The sequence below is a fragment of the Oryctolagus cuniculus genome, chromosome 1 (genome assembly GCF_964237555.1).
Source record: "Oryctolagus cuniculus chromosome 1, mOryCun1.1, whole genome shotgun sequence".
Taxonomy (NCBI): domain Eukaryota; kingdom Metazoa; phylum Chordata; class Mammalia; order Lagomorpha; family Leporidae; genus Oryctolagus; species Oryctolagus cuniculus.
In genome coordinates, this window is record NC_091432.1 from 210,736,833 (window position 1) to 210,754,770 (window position 17,938).

General features: G+C 44.3%; 1 protein-coding gene across 12 annotated transcripts in view; it reads left to right on the forward strand.

Moving 5' to 3' along the window:
• ZNF462 (zinc finger protein 462) overlaps positions 1–17,580 on the forward strand; it is a 148,799-nt gene extending 131,219 nt beyond the window's left edge. For 11 of the 12 annotated variants that reach the window (XM_051855978.2, XM_051855976.2, XM_051855984.2 and 8 more), the window contains 3 exons: positions 9,021–9,153; positions 15,719–15,842; positions 17,178–17,580. In XM_051855978.2, the coding sequence (XP_051711938.2) occupies positions 9,021–9,153; positions 15,719–15,842; positions 17,178–17,385 (465 nt within the window). In that variant the 3' untranslated portion in view covers positions 17,386–17,580. Of the gene's footprint in view, positions 1–9,020; positions 9,154–14,888; positions 15,045–15,718; positions 15,843–17,177 lie in introns of those variants that run through there. The other variant, XM_070055258.1, reaches the window with a different exon arrangement.
• Positions 17,581–17,938: the final 358 nt, after the last annotated feature.

Sequence of the window (17,938 nt, forward strand, 5' to 3'; positions counted from 1 at the left end):
CACACATCAGATTCTTTCCTAGAAACCAGAAGTAGATGAGCAGGAGGGTGGCCGTTTTTCAGAGGACAGAACACTATTTCTCAAGCAAACATTTGAAGGCATTCTTACCTGTAATTTTGGGTGTCCGCTAACCTCCCCAGTCAAAATTAATTGCTCCTTTTCCAAGCTTCCATGGAGCTTTCCTTCTTCCTTTCTTCAGACACATCATATGCCTCTCTTTTTGTGCAGAGTGCCCAGCATACAAGAAAAGGCCCTATGGAAAAATAAATCAGTGAATGAAATCACTTTACAAATAGGGAACTTTATGTATCCTGCTTGTTCACATTAAGCAAAATGTGATGGTGTCCATCAGCATCTTGGCCTGTGTGGGAGGTTGGCCAAGTGCTCCACTGGCCAACAACAAGGCTCAGAGATGTTCTTAATGGTGACTTTCTGGGTCCTTGTGTCTGGAATTACACTGAGACTCTCCAAAGGAGTTGACGTAGTACGGACTTTGGCTAACCCAAGTCTGGAAGTACAGAGTTTTCTGATTCTGTGTCACTGATTGCAATGAGATATTATAAAGTAGATCTTCCTTGAATTCTGCACTCTGTACCCTTCTCAGTACTTCATGGTCTTTTATTCTTACTGTTCTTAGATTAGTTTTTATTTTGAAGAAAAACTTTCAAAGCATGCAAGTACTGTATCACATTAGATTTTGCAACAGAACAGTCTCATCAATACATTTTTCTCCCTTTTTCTAGTGGTCAGCCAGTATAACTATGGTAGTTTTTACATATTTTGTAAGTAATTTTGCATTTCTACAAGTGATTTGCATTCTAATGAGAAAAGCTTGAGCTGTGGCATCCAAATATGTGAGTTTTACTCGTGGCTTTATCATGTGTTCTGTTCTCTTCATCTGAAGTATGGAAGATAGCTTCATCTTACAGAATGTTTGTAAAGGGGTAAGTGATACACATAAAAACTACCACATCTATTTTGAACTCATAATAGACATTTGATAAGCATTGAAACAAAATCCTCCAGGAAGTAGTCAATGTGATTCTCTAATTGCCAAGCAAATTTATTTCATGGGATGTAAATCTTATGGCAATAATATGAGTTCTTTATAGTTTATGATCTCCCGTGGGTTTTTCATGTTAGCAGTCAATTCAAATCACATTTGTTGTGTGTCAACCTGATGACTGACCTTATACCCTGCACCAAGCATATAAAGCAAAATAAGAAATGTTTGTTGCTCTGGAAGAGCTTATAAGCAAGTAGGCAAGACAGGCTTAAACAAAGAATACAACCCAACATGTGTGTGAGCCCAGTAGGTGTGTGATAAAGGTATCTATAAATTAGGAGAGCAGCACAGTACAGAACAGATATGGTATATTGTGGCTCATCTTCCCCAGAATTTTAATACTGCAAACTGGCTCAAGTGGCTGAATATCTTTCTTCCCCCAGCTTTCTTGAGGTATAATTGGCAAACATGATTGCTTATCATTATCAGGGCATACATAAGATGCCTTGATATATGTGGAGAGTGGCCAGCGCCATGGCTCGCTAGGCTAATCTTCCGCCTGCGGTGCCGGCACCCCGGGTTCTAGTCCCGGTCGGGGTGCCGGATTCTGTCCTGGTTGCTCCTCTTCCAGTCCAGCTCTCCGCTGTAGCCCGGGAGTGCAGTGGAGGATGGCCCAAGTGCTTGGGTCCTGCACCCACATGGGAGACCAGGAGGAAGCACCTGGCTTCTGGCTTCGGATCAGCGCAGCACGCCAGCCATGGTGGCCATTTTGGGGGATGAACCAACAGAAGGAAGACCTTTCTCTATTTCTCTCTCTCACTGTCTAACTCTGCCTGTCAAAAAAAAAAAAAAAAAAAAAAAAAAGAAAGAAAGAAAGAAAGAAAGAAAAAGAAAAAGATTTTTGTGGAGAGAAGGAAACCCTTATGTACTGCTTGTGGGAGTATAAATTGGAGTAGCCATTATGGAAAATAGTCTGGAGGTTCCTCAAAACTTAAAAATGGAACCATTCCAGCAACCATGTCCAGGTTCATAAAGAAGCAAAATCAGCCCCTGAAAGAGATACTGTACTCCCATGTTCCCTGCAGCATTGTTTACAAAGCCAAGACATGGAAACAACCTAGGTGTGTACTGTTGAGTGAATAAAGCAAATGCAGTCTGTGTGTGTATACAATGAAATATTAGCCATAAAAAAAGGAGGGACTGGCATTGTGGCATACTGGGTAAAGCCGCTTCCTAGGATGCTGGCATCCCATATGAGTGCCAATTTAAGTCCCGGCTGCTCTGCACTTGGTCCATTTCCCTGCTAATGTGCCTGGGAAAACGGTGGAGGAGGGCCCAAGTACTTGGGTCTGCACCCACATGGGAAACCTGGAGGAAGCTCCTAGCTCCTAGCTTCAGCCTGGCACAGCCCTGGTAGAGTGAAACAGCAGATGGAAGACCTCTCTCTCTCTTTCTCTCTCTCTCTCTGACTCTGCTTTTCAAATAAATAATTTAAAACTTTAAAAAAAGGAAATCCTACCTTTCATGACATTGTGGATAAATTTGGAATATCCTTTCTTGAAGCTTTTTTTTTTTTAAGTTTATTTATTTGAAAGGTAGAGTGACAGTGACAGGTAAAGAGACAGAGAAAGAGATCTCCTGTCTGCTGGTTCACTCCCTAAATAGCTCTAGTAGCCAGGGCTGGGCCATGCTGAAGCCAGGAGCCTAGAACTCCATCCAGGTCTTCCATGTGAGTGGCAGGGGCCCAAGTGCTTGGGCCAACTTCTGCTGCTTTCCCAGGAACATTAGCATGAAACTGGATGAGTTGCAGAGCAGCTGGGATTCGCACTGCCACTCGATATGGAATGCCAGCTTTGAGATGGCAGTGTAGCCCACGGAGCCACACCACCAACCCCTCTTGAAGCTTTTCTTTTGTTTTTGTTTTTGTTTTTTTATTGTTTGTTTGTTTTTGTTTTTGTTTTTTGACAGGCAGAGCTAGACAGTGAGAGAGAGAGAGAGACAGAGAGAAAGGTCTTCCTTTTCCATTGGTTCACCCCCCCAAGTGGCTGCTACAGCCAGTACATTGTGGCTGGCGCGCTGCACTGATCCGAAGCCAGGAGCCAGGTGCTTCCTCCTGGTCTCCCATGCGGGTGCAGGGCCCAAGGACCAGGGCCATCCTCCACTGCACACCCAGGTCACAGCAGAGAGCTGGACTGGAAGAGGAGCAACCAGGACAGAATCCGCAGAATCCGGCGCCCCAACCGGGACTAGAACCCAGGGTGCCGGCGCTGCAGGTGGAGGATTAGCCTAGTGAGCTGCGATGCTGGCCCCCTCTTGAAGTTTTTATAAGAACTCTATAAACTTTAGTTGAGGTAATATGATTCCAGAATTCAAGGTATTTTAAGTTTTGGTGTTTTTTGTTTGTTTTTTTGTTTGTTTGTTTGTTTTTTTACTTAGACCTTTGACTGCCTTCCTCTAAAAACATATAGATAATATTTTACTGAATTTATCTCCTACTAATCTCTTTGTTTCATCCCCATTCTGGTCTTCAAATACAGGCAAAGAATATCTGTTGAGTAGACCATCTGATTATAAATTGAGAGTTAGCAAACTGGCCTGTGAGCTGAATCCAGCCTATGATCAGTTTTTATATGACCCATCATCTAAGAATGGTTTTGACATTTTAAAATTATTGGAAAAAATCAAAGGAATATAATGTTTTATAAGATGTGACTTTATATGAAATTCAGTTTTATTTTCTCTAAATAAAAGTTTATTGTACTACAGCCCTACTCCCTCATTTACATAGTGTTCATCATTGCTTTTGAGCAACACCACTTGAATAGTTGTGAAGAGATTGTTGGTTCAGAGTGCTTAAACTCTTGACTTATCCAGCCAGCCCTTGACAGAGAAAGTTTGCCAGCCTGTGTGATATGTCATTCAGAATCCGCACCAGCACTACCTGTTCCTGGTGTAAGAGACAGATCAGTGTTTTCCATGTTCTCTTGTCTCACTTTGTCTGGAGATACAGTTCACTTTGGCCTCGATTTTTAACATTGACATTCAACATTCAGTGACAGGAGCATCCTGATTGAGTACCTGGATTTGAAGCTACAGATGTTAACTGGGAAGGAGGGAGGGGCTCATGCTTAGAAACTCCGGAAATGTTAAGTGGACTTTTCTTCATCGTGGTCTCCCCTACTTGATGCCTACATTGTAATCGGAAGACAAGGATTTCCAGTTTTATTCCATCATTAACAAGCCTGTTCATATCAGTCTTTCCTAGAAGACTGGCTTGGCCACTCAGGGACAATATGAAAATGCCGGTTAACTTGGTAATATCTGCAAATCCCTTAATAATTCTTACTATTTCTCAGAACAGATTTAAACCATTTTGCCAAGTGGTTAAAAAGCAACAAATAGAAAAACAACATTGTGAGGCAGAGCCTGCGAGGGGTTTCTCAGTCTCATGATTCCTGTTTTATGGATACTGCATTTGCACCTCCCATTCTTTTTTTTTTTTTTAAGATTTATTTATTCAAAAGTCAGAGTTACACAGAGGAAGAGACAGAGACACACACACACAGAGAGAGAGAGAGAGAGAGAGAGAGATTGATTGATTTTCCATCCACTGGTTCACTCCTCCAAAGGCTACAATGGCTAGAGCTGGGCCAGGCTGAAGCCAAGAGCCCCCTCTTGGTCTCCCACCTGGGTGGCAGGGGCCCAAGGACCTGGACTGTCTTCTGCTCCTTTCACAGCACATCAGCAGGTATCTGGATCTGAAGTGGAGCAGCCGGGTCTCAAACTGGTGCCCATATGGGATGCCGGTGTCACAGGCTGTGGTCCAATCCACTAAGCCACAGCGCCGGCTCCTGCACCTCCTATTCTTGGTGGACAGCTGCCTTCATCAGCCTCTGGCTTTGTGGCTCTCACAGGGGAGTTTGGGTTAGTGGGCATTCACAAGTAACTTTCCCAGGACACAAGGATCATGCTTCAATTATCCGAATGATGGTGCACTAGTACAGTCCACCTTTCAAGAACAGGCTATCGCGCTTCTTTCACCAGCAAACCTGACAAGGACCCAGCTTCCAAATCTCAGACTGTTAGACTTGCTCTTTCTCCTCTTGGTATGGATCCTTTGGTAAAAGAAAGTAATAAATTGCTTTGCATCTGAAGAGAAAAAAGCAAAATCTCCTCAATGCAAACTCAGCAGCATAAAGTAATTAATCTGATCCCCACCTCTCTCCAGGTCCAGAAAGTAATGTGAGAATCTCAGAAGCCAATTGAGAAATATATTGAAACATCAATGAAGTCTATACTCTCTGACTTCTCACTCCAAAATGTCACGTCTGCAATTTCGGCTTATAAAAATAAAACTAAGTGTGAGAAAAAGTCTTCCAATGCAGTAAGGCTACTTACTATACCTTTAATAGTGAAAAGTCACAAATAACCCAATGTAAATTCATGGGGAATAGTCAGGACAACTGTGGTATATCCACTTGGTAGGCTACTCTACAGTGATTCAAAATTATATTTGTACAGAGAATGATGTATATGCTTTGCCAAGCATAAAACAGCAGAAGACACACATATATTTTAATATCACAGCAGTGTCCATAATCTTCAGATAGAGACTGGACTATAAAAATCTAATAACTTCTTCTTAACAGTTTTTATGTATAGGTTGTTGGGCTTCAAGTGAGTTCTATTTTCCAAATTTTGTTTGTACACATTTATATGAAAGAAAAGCATCTTAAATTAAAATGCTCATTCCAGTAGCCAGGAGGTTAGAACAGCATCACTCTACTCTGGACACAGTGGACCTTTAGCTGTGAGTGAATGTGTCCTCAGGGAGTTTGCAGTTCAGTCTAGGGAGAGGCTGGTCGCAGACAGGGACTGCATGGGAGAGTGCAGGGTGCCGCCCAAGTGGAGAATCAGGATGCTTAACCCCGGAGGAGCGTAGCGAGGATCTCCTGGAGGAAGTGGCGGAGGCCAGGCTGGAAGATGGAGGATTCAGCCTGTGAAGAGGGAGCTCCAAGCAGAAGCGTGGTGTATTCCAGGAATGGCAGTGACTTCAGAGTGGTGGCAGGGAGACTGGAGAGCGTGGCCCCTGATGAAGTAGGCAGCCCTGTCCACCACAGGCAGAAATGTCAACTATTTTATCCTCAGAACAAGCAGCAACTGACAAAAAGGTTGCAAATGTCTTTGAAGTTCATCCCAACCACACTATAGAATAGATACAAGGAGTGAGAGCAGGTGTTGCAGAACCAGAAGGGCTGGTGCTGGTTTCCAGTCATCCAGGTGAGAGAAGATGATGATGGACTCAGAAATGCAGAAACAAGTCTTTTGGTCCGAATAGTATTTGGATGGCAGACTTGGGAATGTCAAATATACTAATGGCCTGACACTACAAAGAATCTTTATTTTTAAATCTCCTAATGACATGGCGAGGTCTAGCTTTTACTTTTAAATCTTTTAATTGCCTAGCAAAGATTGTGGAAATCCCAGGACAAACCATTCTTGGGTTAACTGAGGATGAGCACCCTGCAGTGACAATGTTATGTATTATTTTTAAATCATGCAGAATCCAAAATATTAAGTTTTCTAAGTGAAGAGATGATGGTGATGGGAAGACGGATGAATACCATATTCAAAAAGAGAATCCAGAAGGAGCAAAACAAAATATTTGATTTGGTGACAGATCTCTTGACACCATGAGCTCAGGGGTTTAATAGGGACTCCAGGGCCTGGCACATAGCTGCCCTCGGGGAGTCCTTGTTGAATGAATGAGTGCAGCTGACTGAGTTAGAGAGTATGTTGGAGGATTCTTTGTTGACCTACTTGATGAATTATTTTTGTTTTCTGACCACTGGCTGCCCCGTATGTCCTCCACTCGCAGTTGTCCTGGTTACTGGTTACTAAAGGTTGAAATCAGGGAGAAAGTGGTCCAGAAAAGACTGCCTTTTAAGAATTGGTCATTTTAAAAATAGAATCTGTCAAACATATTTCAAAATTAGGCAAACTGGAACCTTGCCTACTTTTCCTGAAACACTAGCAAGTCAGAAATCTTTTATTCAAGTATTTGTATAAACACTATTTGGTTCAAATGTAGACTTTGTGACCAAACAGAACTCCATAAATATGCATTACCAAGAGCCAAAATTGGAAATGGCCCATACTCTCAGAAAGGGGAAGAAAATTACAGTGGGGGGAAGGGGGAGGGGAGTAGAGATTCTACTGTGTTTCATGTACTGTGTTTACCTCCTTTCACAAGTGAGAACATCAAGGACATAATCCATTGAGTCTACCCAGGGCCTAGTGCTTAATGGCAAACCATGAACTTGAACTTTAGGTTCTGTCTGACTTCAAAACTCCTGATCCATATACTTTCCCTTTCATGTGCCTTTATGTCATAAAAATAAATAAATAAAAAATTGTGCAGGTGTGTATGAATGAGCATAGTAGATAAATCCTTAGTTAGCAAGGTGCTACAAGCAAAAATCTTTGGATACCATTGACTGTGAACTTGGAGGAGAAGAAAGAGAAAGTCTACACTGACCTCTTCCTTCTCCTCCCCTGAGTCTATTGGTTTTTAAAACCTTTTTTTAATGAGCAAAGCAAGCAGTTGCCTCCCAGAGTCCTTAGCACTGGGATTGATGAGAACAGGTTTTCCCCCTCATGCTGACTTGTTTGCAAAGTCTGCCGATCTCAGTATTACAGAGAAATGCATACATTGTCTGCTTTTCCTGAGTTGTCTCCCTGCTTTTCCGTGCCACCTAGCTTTGATGTGATGTTGTTGGGACAATAGTAAGCCTTTCACAGGACTGTTGGTTGCCCTGGTACTCTGAATCTCTTTCTGTCACATTTGTCACAGTCCATGGGGATGTTCCCATCTGTCAGGCATATGGAGTTGGTGGTGCTCAGCAAATCTTTGTTCCAGTCTGGTCCCACAGAATATTTTGGAATTGTCTTGTAAATTCTCTTTCCTCTCCTGTGCCCTCATTACACTCTATTTCAGCTGTGACAGCTATGGAAATCTGCCTAAGAATCTAATTAATGATGTCTGTCTTCTCTCTTGAACTAAACTTTGAGCCTCTGGAGGCCAGAACCTAGTCTCAGTCATTTTTGTCTGCCCCTCCCCTGCCCCGCTTCGAGGGGAGCACAGCATCCTATACAGAGGCGAGGCCCGTGGCTGTTTATTGCTTGCGTCCTGTGCCAGCTTGCCATTTCTGACCATGCTGGGCGTGTCATTGTAGAGCTTCTGAAAAGAGAGTAATGAAGGTAAATTTTGTGCTTCCATTGATCAGGGAATCCAAAACAGAAAACTGTTACAGATTTTCCTTAGCGTGGATTCTTGTTTCTCTTGAATGATCAGAGCTGAACAAAGCTTAGATTCTCACATTATTCTAACCACATTTTCTATAATAAAAGCCAGCCATAGCTAACACTTTAAATGGCTTTTAGGGGGTAGTCATACAGGATTCTCCCAGATAATCCCAGACTTGATACATAGGTTATTGTTAGCCTAAAATAGCAGTGGTGCCAACAGGAATACTGTTGTCTTCCAGTTAAACGACAGTTAAAAATCAAACCATTGTCATCTGACCCAAGCTGGACCACTCACAACCCCTAGAATAACAGGGCCCTGGCACAGAAGGTTGGATGCTCTCTGCTGGAGACCAGGATGTTTGTAGAATCTCTACCTTGGATAGTTTATGGAAGTCACATCTTTGAATTCAACTCAAAACTGTTGACTTTTTTTTTTAATACTCTACAGTAGTGCTGGCCTCCTGCTTAGGGCCATTCAACTTCCCCAGTGAGTTTGGTCATGAGAGTCCGGTGTTGACCGTTCCAGTGCAAATGGTGGAATGTGGGAGTCAGGGAAAGTTCCAGCTCCAGGAGTGTCCGCGTGAAGAAGAGGACCTGCAGGTCTCCAGGTTGTTTGGTCTTGGTTCCGACCAGAACACAGCCATAGGAAAATGATCCAGCAAGGCGGTTGTGCTTATATTTCATCATGTGTTTGGGCCTTTTTCAGGTAAGCCGTAACTTTGAGCTGGTTGGACGGGTTAACTTGGATCAGCTGGAACAGATGAAAGAGAAGATGGAGACCTCTAGCAGCGACGAGGAGGACAAGGAAGAGGAGATGAACAGCAAGCCCGATGACGCAGGTTAGTCTCTTCCTGCCCTCTTGGTCCCAGATGGCAACCGGTGCATCCGTGATGAGACAGGCAGGAGGTCGTGGTGGGAGCAACAGAGGGATGAGCCTCCTCGGTGAAGTCGCAGAACACACGCAGTTATGGATCACATCGGGATCGTGTCTTTGTCAACTCTTACCAGCTATAGGAATTCCACGAAACACAGACATTTTCTCCCTAATAATAGATACATGTTTCAAAAAAAAAGAGCAAAACCTTACAGCAATGCTTTGTTTTTAATAAGGAAGACGGGTGTCTAGGGAATTTTTAGAACAGGGACAAGCAGGCCGCACGGTGGGTGATGCTGTATTAAGGAATGAGAATGAACTTCCAGCTGGACGCTTATTGAAAATGACAGCTGCTGGGGTGACGCTGCTGAGGTTGTGGGGAGGCTGCAGAGGACTGGAAGCCTCTCCGTGTGCCCCGCTGCAGGGCCCTTCTCTTCATCCTCTTGGAGCAGTGTGTTCCCTTTGTAAAGCGGGAGGAAGAGAGACCACCTCCCTCGTTCCACCGTGTAGTTACTGAAGGCACTGGGGAAGCTTGCCTGGGATTCTTGTACTGTTTGTCCAAGTTCCTGTGAGCCTATCGTTACCTCAAATCACAGGAATTTCCAAAGTGTAGTTACATGCAAATATATATTTATGGGATCTAGAGTTAGTTTTCTGTATTGTTGAACATTGAATATTGTGGAAATCCAGACTGTACACACAAGGGTACTTCAGCAAGTTCATGGAACTAAAATGTAAGTTAATTTTAGTCCACCCCAATGTGGAAATCCATGCATAGTTTTTTCACAGTACTCATTTTCCATGAACTTTTTGAAGACCCCTCCTGTAGGATTATAGACTCGAATACTTCTTTAGTTACCATAGACTTATCAAAAGCATATGGATAGCATACATACAAAAAACAAACTGTCCCCGTGATGGGAAGAATGGTATTGTCAATCACTTGTGGCTGATTTGTTGTGACTAATGAGCATTTTGATGTGCCAGACTCAGTGTTGAAGGTTTCTGTTTCACCCTTTTCCCCTAATTTTATGTAATATTGAGGGCTCTGTCATTTGCCTGCCTGAATTGGGCTCCTGTTTCTGCAACTCACTATCTATATAACTTTGGATACATTTTTTTTTTTTTTTTGACAGGCAGAGTTAGACAGTGAGAGAGAGAGAGACAGAGAGAAAGGTCTTCCTTTTCCATTGGTTCACCCTCCAAATGGCCGCCACAGCAGGCGCACTGCGGCCGGCGCACTGCGGCCTTCGCACTGCGACCGGAGTGCTGCGCCAATCCGAAGCCAGGAGCCAGGTGCTTCCTCCTGGTCTCCCATGCGGGTGCAGGGCCCAAGCATTTGGGCCATCCTGCACTACCTTCCCAGGCCACAGCAGAGAGCTGGAGAGGAACAACCGGGACAGGATCCGGTGCCCTGACCGGGACTAGAACCCCGGGGTGCTGGTGCCGCAGGCGGAGGATTAGCCTAGTGAGCCGTGGCGCCGGCCTGGATAAATTTTATTCATGTGTGTTTATAATCCTTAAGATGATAACATCATTATCTATTTCCTAAGGTTGTTGTAAGGATTTTTTTTTTTTTTTTACTTTTAAAGATTCAGGCTTCTTTGAAGTTTTTTTAAAATCATTGACTTTATTGACAAATAAAAATAGTGCATATTTATAACAGTCATACAATATGTTGATGTTTGGAATTATGTATAAATTGGTGAATGGTTAAATAGAGTTAATTGACAGATTCATTACTTTACATACCATTTCTAATGGTAAAAACACTAAAAATTAATCTTACAGCTATTTCACATATATAATAGGTTGTTGCTAGCTGTAGTCACCACATTGTGCTTTGGGTCTCTTAAGCATATTATTTCTGTTATCTGCAATTTTGTCCCCTGTGACCAACATCTCCCTATTACCCCACCTCCCAGCCTCTGGTAGCCACCTCTGCTTCTGTAAGTTTAACTTTTTAAAATCCCACATAGAAGCAAAATCACACACTATTTGTCTTTCTGTGCCTGGATTATTTCATTTCATATATCTCACTTCATATAATAGTTTGGGGTCATCCATGTTGTCTCAAATAACAAAATTTCCTTAATTTTTTGAGGAGGGATAGTTTGGTATTGTGTGCATATGCCACATTTACTTTAGCTGCTCATCATTGAGATTGCTTCCATAGCTTGGCTATTGTGAGTAGTGCTGCAATGAACACTGGAATGCAGATATCTCCTCCACATACTCATGTCATTTGCTTGGTCTATAGACCTAGTAGTGGGACTACTGGATCATATGGTACTTCTGTTTTTAATTTTTTGAGGAAACTTCATACTGTTTTCCATAATGGCTGTACTAACTTACACCACAGCAAACACTGTGCAAGCCCTCCCTCATCTCCATATGCCCTCATCTTTGTCTTCTTGATAATAGTCAATCCATCAGGTGATAGTAGTAGTTGATACAGTCCCATTTGTCTTTTGCTTTTGTTGCCTATGCTATTTGACTCATATCCAAAAAAACCACGGCCCAGACTGATGCCAAAGAACTTTTCCCCTTTGTTTTCTTCTAGTAGTTTTAGAATTGCAATTCTTATGTTTAGATCTCTAATCCATTTTGAGTTGATTATTGTAGCTGTCGTGACAAAAGGATCTAATTTCATGCTTTGTCATTCATCTGGATGTAGATATCCAGCTGTCCCAATTGACAAGCCTGTCCCTACCCATGTATGTGTTCTTGGCACCTACTTCGGGGCTCTCTATTTTGTTTCATTGGTCTGTGTGTCTATTTTGAAGGTAGTACCATGATGTTTTGCTTCTAACAGCTTGTAGTAGATTCTGAGGTAGTGTGATGTCTCTAGCTTTGCCCAAAATAGCTTTGACTATTCAGGGTCTTGGTGGTCCCATAAGTTGTTATATAAAGATTAAACGAAATGGCACATGATATGCTAATGCAGTTCCTATAATATAATAATCACCTAACAAATGAAACCCTCATTGCAAGTGGTATTGTTGTCATTGTACAAGTAGGGAAAAAATGGCCCAGAATGTTTAAGCCCTTGGCCAACCTAAAAACAAACAAAAAACCCAACTGGAGACTGAATTCAGGTTTTCTGGCTCCAAAGACAGCACCTCTCGCACTAATAACATTTTCCCAATTCCCTGGATAGTGGAGTGTTCTTTCCTAAAGGGAATCTGGCCCTGAAATCTGTGGGTTCAGAGGCTCTTAGGGACTTGCTCTAAATCTAAAGGGCATTTGTGCAGAATATCTTTGTTTTTCCTGCTTGCTCAGTCTGCAAACTGAAGAAGCCCTGTTTGGTGGGCCAGTTTCTACAAGGTGCTTCTCATTCCTCTTCTTGACCTGCCCCCACCCTTTCACCATGATGTCAGAGCCAGAGACCACGGGATTGCAAAGTGGGGGAATCTGTCTGGCCCTGAAACCCCCGACTCAGACCAAAGGAACTGATAGCCACAGTGTACTAGCTTGTTAAAAATCCCTGAGCTTGGCTGGTGCCGCAGCTCACTTGGCTAATCCTCTGCCTGCGTAGCCGGCACCCCAGGTTCTAGTCCCGGTCGGGGCGCCGGATTCTGTCCCCGTTGCTCCTCTTCCAGTCCAGCTCTCTGCTGTGGCCTGGGAAGGCAGTGGAGGATGGCCCAAGTGCTTGGGCCCTGCACCCGCATGGGAGACCAGAAGAAGCACCTGGCTCCTGGCTTCAGATTGGCACAGCACGCCGGCCATAGCAGCCATTTGGGGGATGAACCAATGGAAAAGGAAGACCTTTCTCTCTGTCTCTCTTTCTCACTGTCTAACGCTGCCTGTCCCAAAAAAAAAAAAAAAAAAAAAAAAAAAATCCCTGAGCATATAGTCAGCTGAAAAGGACATGGACAAATAAAATACCCTCACCATATAGGTCAATTATAGAATTACTGCTCTGATTAATAGAAACTGTAGTAGTGCATTTCTTACAAGGAAAATGACTGTCATCTCAGACGTGTGCCCTTTTGTTCTTCATTTTTTTTAAAGCATTTCACAAATAAGTTCTTCATGATGAATTCTTAACATCTGTGCACTGTTCCCAGCGTCCTCTGGTAGCGAAAGCTTTGACAGAGGGTACAAAGCTTCCTTTCTCTTCGTGATGCTCCATGGCCTGCCATTCCTCTTCAGGAAATTATTCCTCATCGGATATTATGATTTCTTTTTTTTCACCTCTAAAGCTGAGCACGCATTGAGTTTGAGGTTATTATGCGTGTGACAGAGGCGAAAACCCCTTTTCGTCCTCCCCTTCCTTGTGACTCCATAAAAAATTAATACATTTTTTTCAAAATAAAAAAGTAGAGGGAAACAAAGAGTTTGAGAGTGTGGTGAGTGTGAGTGAGACACCAGGCCAGTGTCCCTGCTTGTGCAGCTTGGCCTCTCCTGTCTCATTCAGCAGTGGCATCAGACCAGGGTGGTTTTAGTGGAAAGAACATCCTGGTCTTGGCTTCTCAGTAGAAAGTGGAACATCCACACTCATGAGTCTTACCCACGTGCTGAAGAAAAAAAAAAAAAGTCCAGTGGAGAGAAAAGAAGCATGAGTTCCTCTCAGAGGGTGGGGGCTATGGAGGAGTAGCTTCCAGTAACATTAATGAGAATTTGCAGGCGAAACTGTCCCATCCCCCACCCCATGCTTGAAAGGGCAGCTTCCTTTGTCCTATCTCATTGGAATAAACCTAGGCTCAATTTTCCACCAAATAGGTAGATTCTTGCCAAGAAGAAGCAACCGCACACACACAATCGCCTGGGGTGTTTTTGCCAGACAGTCTGGCTTCTGGGAGTAGAGGTCAGGAGGTGGCTTTAGAGAACTATTTGAAGTGTGACAGGTCCTGAGTGGCTCCCTCCTTTGAAGATGAAACTTAGCAGGTGCTGGTGGAAAGAATAGATGACTGGGTTCATGCTTCTGGTAGGTAAAGGAGCAAGTCACCCCTTGTTGGCAATTCTGACTTTCATCCAACACCCTCAGTTTAGGGGGCTCACGGCTGTGTAGCTACCCTGTCCCCAACCTCCTTTCTAAACACAGAGCTGGAGAGATGACTGGATATGGCCACATGGCAGGTCCTGCCTAGGAAACACAGAGCGAATTTGAAAGCGAAGAAACCAGGCATGAAGAAATCAAAATTAACCCAAGCAGAATCCTCCCCACCCACCCCCTCTCATTATGCAGTTGGGGAGGAGTCAGAAGGCATTCTGTTGATTTCTTGCCCAAGATAATCCCTGCTAAGGAATTAATGCGTAGAGCAGATGGTGCTGTCTCATTTCCAATGAAAAGAATCAAGGAAGATAGTCTGTGCAATTATTTTTAATGGCTTGTGTGGTGATCTTCTTAATTTGTGAGAAAATGTTTCATCTTTTGTTAAAACTGGCCCCGTCACATCGAGTTTTTGTGCTGAAGATTAAGGCATCCCAGAGCCCCCATCCCGTTAGCATCCTAAGGATTTTATTAGACAGAGCATTTTAACCAGGCCGTCTTCCTGGAACGTCTTGTCTGTGTGAGCCCACAGTGATCAGATACAGAAAGACGATCAGCCTCTGCCTGTGTGCTGGCACCCCCACTCCCCAACTTTGCAGTGTGGCTGCAGGGCCGTCTTGGTACTGTGGTTATTATTACTCATGTGGGCGTGGGACTCCGGGTAACACAAAGGCCATATAAGCTCACGTCTTTGGGTTTGCCAGGAGGTGCGGCCTGAAAACAATTAGCCAGCCATTCGACATTTATCAGACCGTAACGTGTGCCCAGCCCCGTGGAGGACACTAAACAACCAAGTCAGTATTTGATGTTGATAGCAGATCCACCCAGCAATGTCTACATATCCCCACTTCCGTGGATGCCACCAATTGTGAGTAGATGGTGGGCAGCTGGCAACATCCCTCGAGAACTGGGGGCTGTGCTGTCACACATTTCCGCACAAGCGAGGTTCTTTGCTTGCAGATCTCATTTAGGGCTCATCACCACCCTGTGAGATGTTGATTTTGAAATCCGTGACTGATGACCAGCATCCTAAGCCTTCTGCCTTACTTGGAACAAGGAGAAGCCCTGAGGTCTACAACACGTAACCGCGTCCAGTGACAGTTATCGGTGGCCTGTGTGCTTTGGGGGAGACAAAGAGAAACCTGTGTCACATGGCAGATGAGTAGATGTTCCCCTGGAGGTGCTGATAGAGAACATCACAGAGGGGAGAGATGAAACAGGAAACAACGGCTCCAATGCCTTTGGCATGGGCACAACACAAGACAGCAAGACAGACCCAGCATATTTGTGATGGGAGCTGTTGGGGGTGCTGAGGAGAAACGGGGAGGCTCGGGGCCTGGAAAGAACTATTCTTCACAGCGGTACAAGAGGTGCCCTGAGGAGAAACCCAAGAGAGAGTAAGGACTTTGGAAATCACGTTTACTGCGCAGCTTTGCAGGTGGAGAGAGGAGAGAGAGGGCTTTCCTAGCGGAGGTGCCCCCGTGTCGTCTGCCGCCCCCACAGCACAGGTAACACGTCTGCTTTCTCTTCACAGAGCTCATGAGGTTTTCTGACCATGGGGCTGCTGTGAGCACGGAGAAGCGTTTTCCATGTGAATTTTGTGGACGGGCGTTTTCCCAGGGCTCTGAGTGGGAGAGACACGTGCTGAGACACGGCATGTAAGTCGAGCCATCCCAGGGTGACGGGTTAGGAGAGAGGTTGGGTCCTTTCTTGGGGGAGTTGGGGGTAGGGGTGCTTCCCCTGACAGTCTCATGACCCCTGTGTGTCACCTCTCCAGACCGCTACTCAAAGGATCAGCTTCCTGCTTTTCTGTTGGTTTTTAGTATGATCAGCCAGCCCCAAGTCAGATCGAGGGAAAGTCACCTTTGGCAGTGACATATTCCACGCCAGCCCCACACGCACCTGAGCTTCCCCACCCAGTGTCCCTTTAGCTTCCATGAGCGTGGTGTTCTGGGATAGAACCTGAACCAGGTTCTGCTCCTGCTTCTATGCCTGGCCATTCCCTGTGGCCTTAATCATTCCCATGCCCACCTCAGGAAGTGAGCCAGCCTCTGCCTGCCCGCCAGGCCGCTAAAAGCATACGTGTCCAATACTTACACAAGCTCCTTGAACAAAAAAAAAAAAAAAAAAAAAAAATCCCTCCACCAGACAGAGAGAACTTAAGACTTGGTCCTCCTGGGGGAAAATGCCCTGAAGCCTCAGAGCATGTAACAAGCTTCCCAGGATGTGGGGTCCATCTTCAGATTGTGCTGTCTGTGTCCATGATTCATTTCTTAGATCTTAATATCTGAGATTTATTTATTTGAAAGGCAGTGAAGGCGGGAGCAGGGTGGGAGGCCCTGGGGGTGATGGTCCATCTACTGATTCACTCCCCAGTGGCCACGAAACCAGGGCTGGGCCACGCTGAAGCCAGGAGCCCGGAACTCCAGCTGGGTCTCCCTCTAGGGTGGCAAGAACTCAAGCACTGAAGCCGTTGTCCACTGCTTTCCAGGCACATTAGCAGGAAACCAGATTAGAAGAGGATTAGCCAGAACTCGAACCAGCCCTCTGGTATGGGGTTCAGGCATCCCAGGAGGCAGCCTAACCGCTGTCACAACACCCATCCTTTCCTTTTAGTTTTAATAAAGTTAGCCAACCCTCTGGGTGCGGTTGATGAGTTTAGGCATAAGACAATTCTCTATTCCAGTAGAGAAGGTGACATAAAACTATTACATTATTCTGGAAACAACATAGTATTAATCATAAGGTAGTATGACAATGACTATTTTTGTAGGTTCAAATAGCTAAAAAGATGCAGAAATATATGACCTAAGCATACCATTTAGCGCGGATAATGCACTCTGAATTGACTTACATGTCATAGCCTTTGTTCAAAGGAAACCCCAGGGCTTTTTTTTTAGGGTCAGGGAAATTAGGACACTTGAGCCTTTTGCTTAATTTGAAAAAACACGATTGCTCATCCATCTCTTCTATAAATGTTTTTCCCCCAACAGGGCATTGAATGACACCAAGCAGGTGAGCAGGGAAGACAGCCATCCCAAAGAGGCCCTGGAGGACAGTATTAAGATGCCCTCTGTGGAGGAAAAGGAAGTTGGCGAGGCGATGGGGATAGACTTTTCCCTAAAGAATGAAACAGTAGCCATCTGTGTCGTAGCTGCCGACAAATCTCTCCTGGAGAATGCAGAGGCCAAAAAAGAATAAGCATTTGGTGAAATTCCTAATCAACCCTTACTTGAACCGTGATGAGAAAGTGGGAGGGCCAGCTTGGGCTGAGAAGGGAGGGACAGACAAGAGAAGACAGAACAAAGCTGCTTTTTAGGACTGAACAATCTATTTTCAAAGCACTGGTACCTGTGTGAGTGAGTCTGTAAATTAAAGTTATTTAAATGGTTGGAATATGTGGTTCCTTTTCCATCACTACATTCTTTGTTCCGGATCTTCATCATGGAAGTTTCCTTTGTTGTGGAACGTGGAGGCACCTCGCGTGGGCACGGTGCGTTCTGTGGCGGTCTTGGACGGTAACTGGAGACAAGAAGCTCCGGGACAGAAGACTTCTCGTAGGGGAACAACTTCCTGACGCACAACTTTGAGTGCGTTTTTCTAGTTTTAATACCTTAAGCTTTTTCAAGACCTAACTGCAGCCGCTTTGGGAAGAAAAAACAAAAACAAAAACAGAACACAAAAAAAAAAAAAAAACTGCTTTGCATAAAACAGTCACCTGTTTCCTAGTACCTCAAACTTAACCAAGGGAATT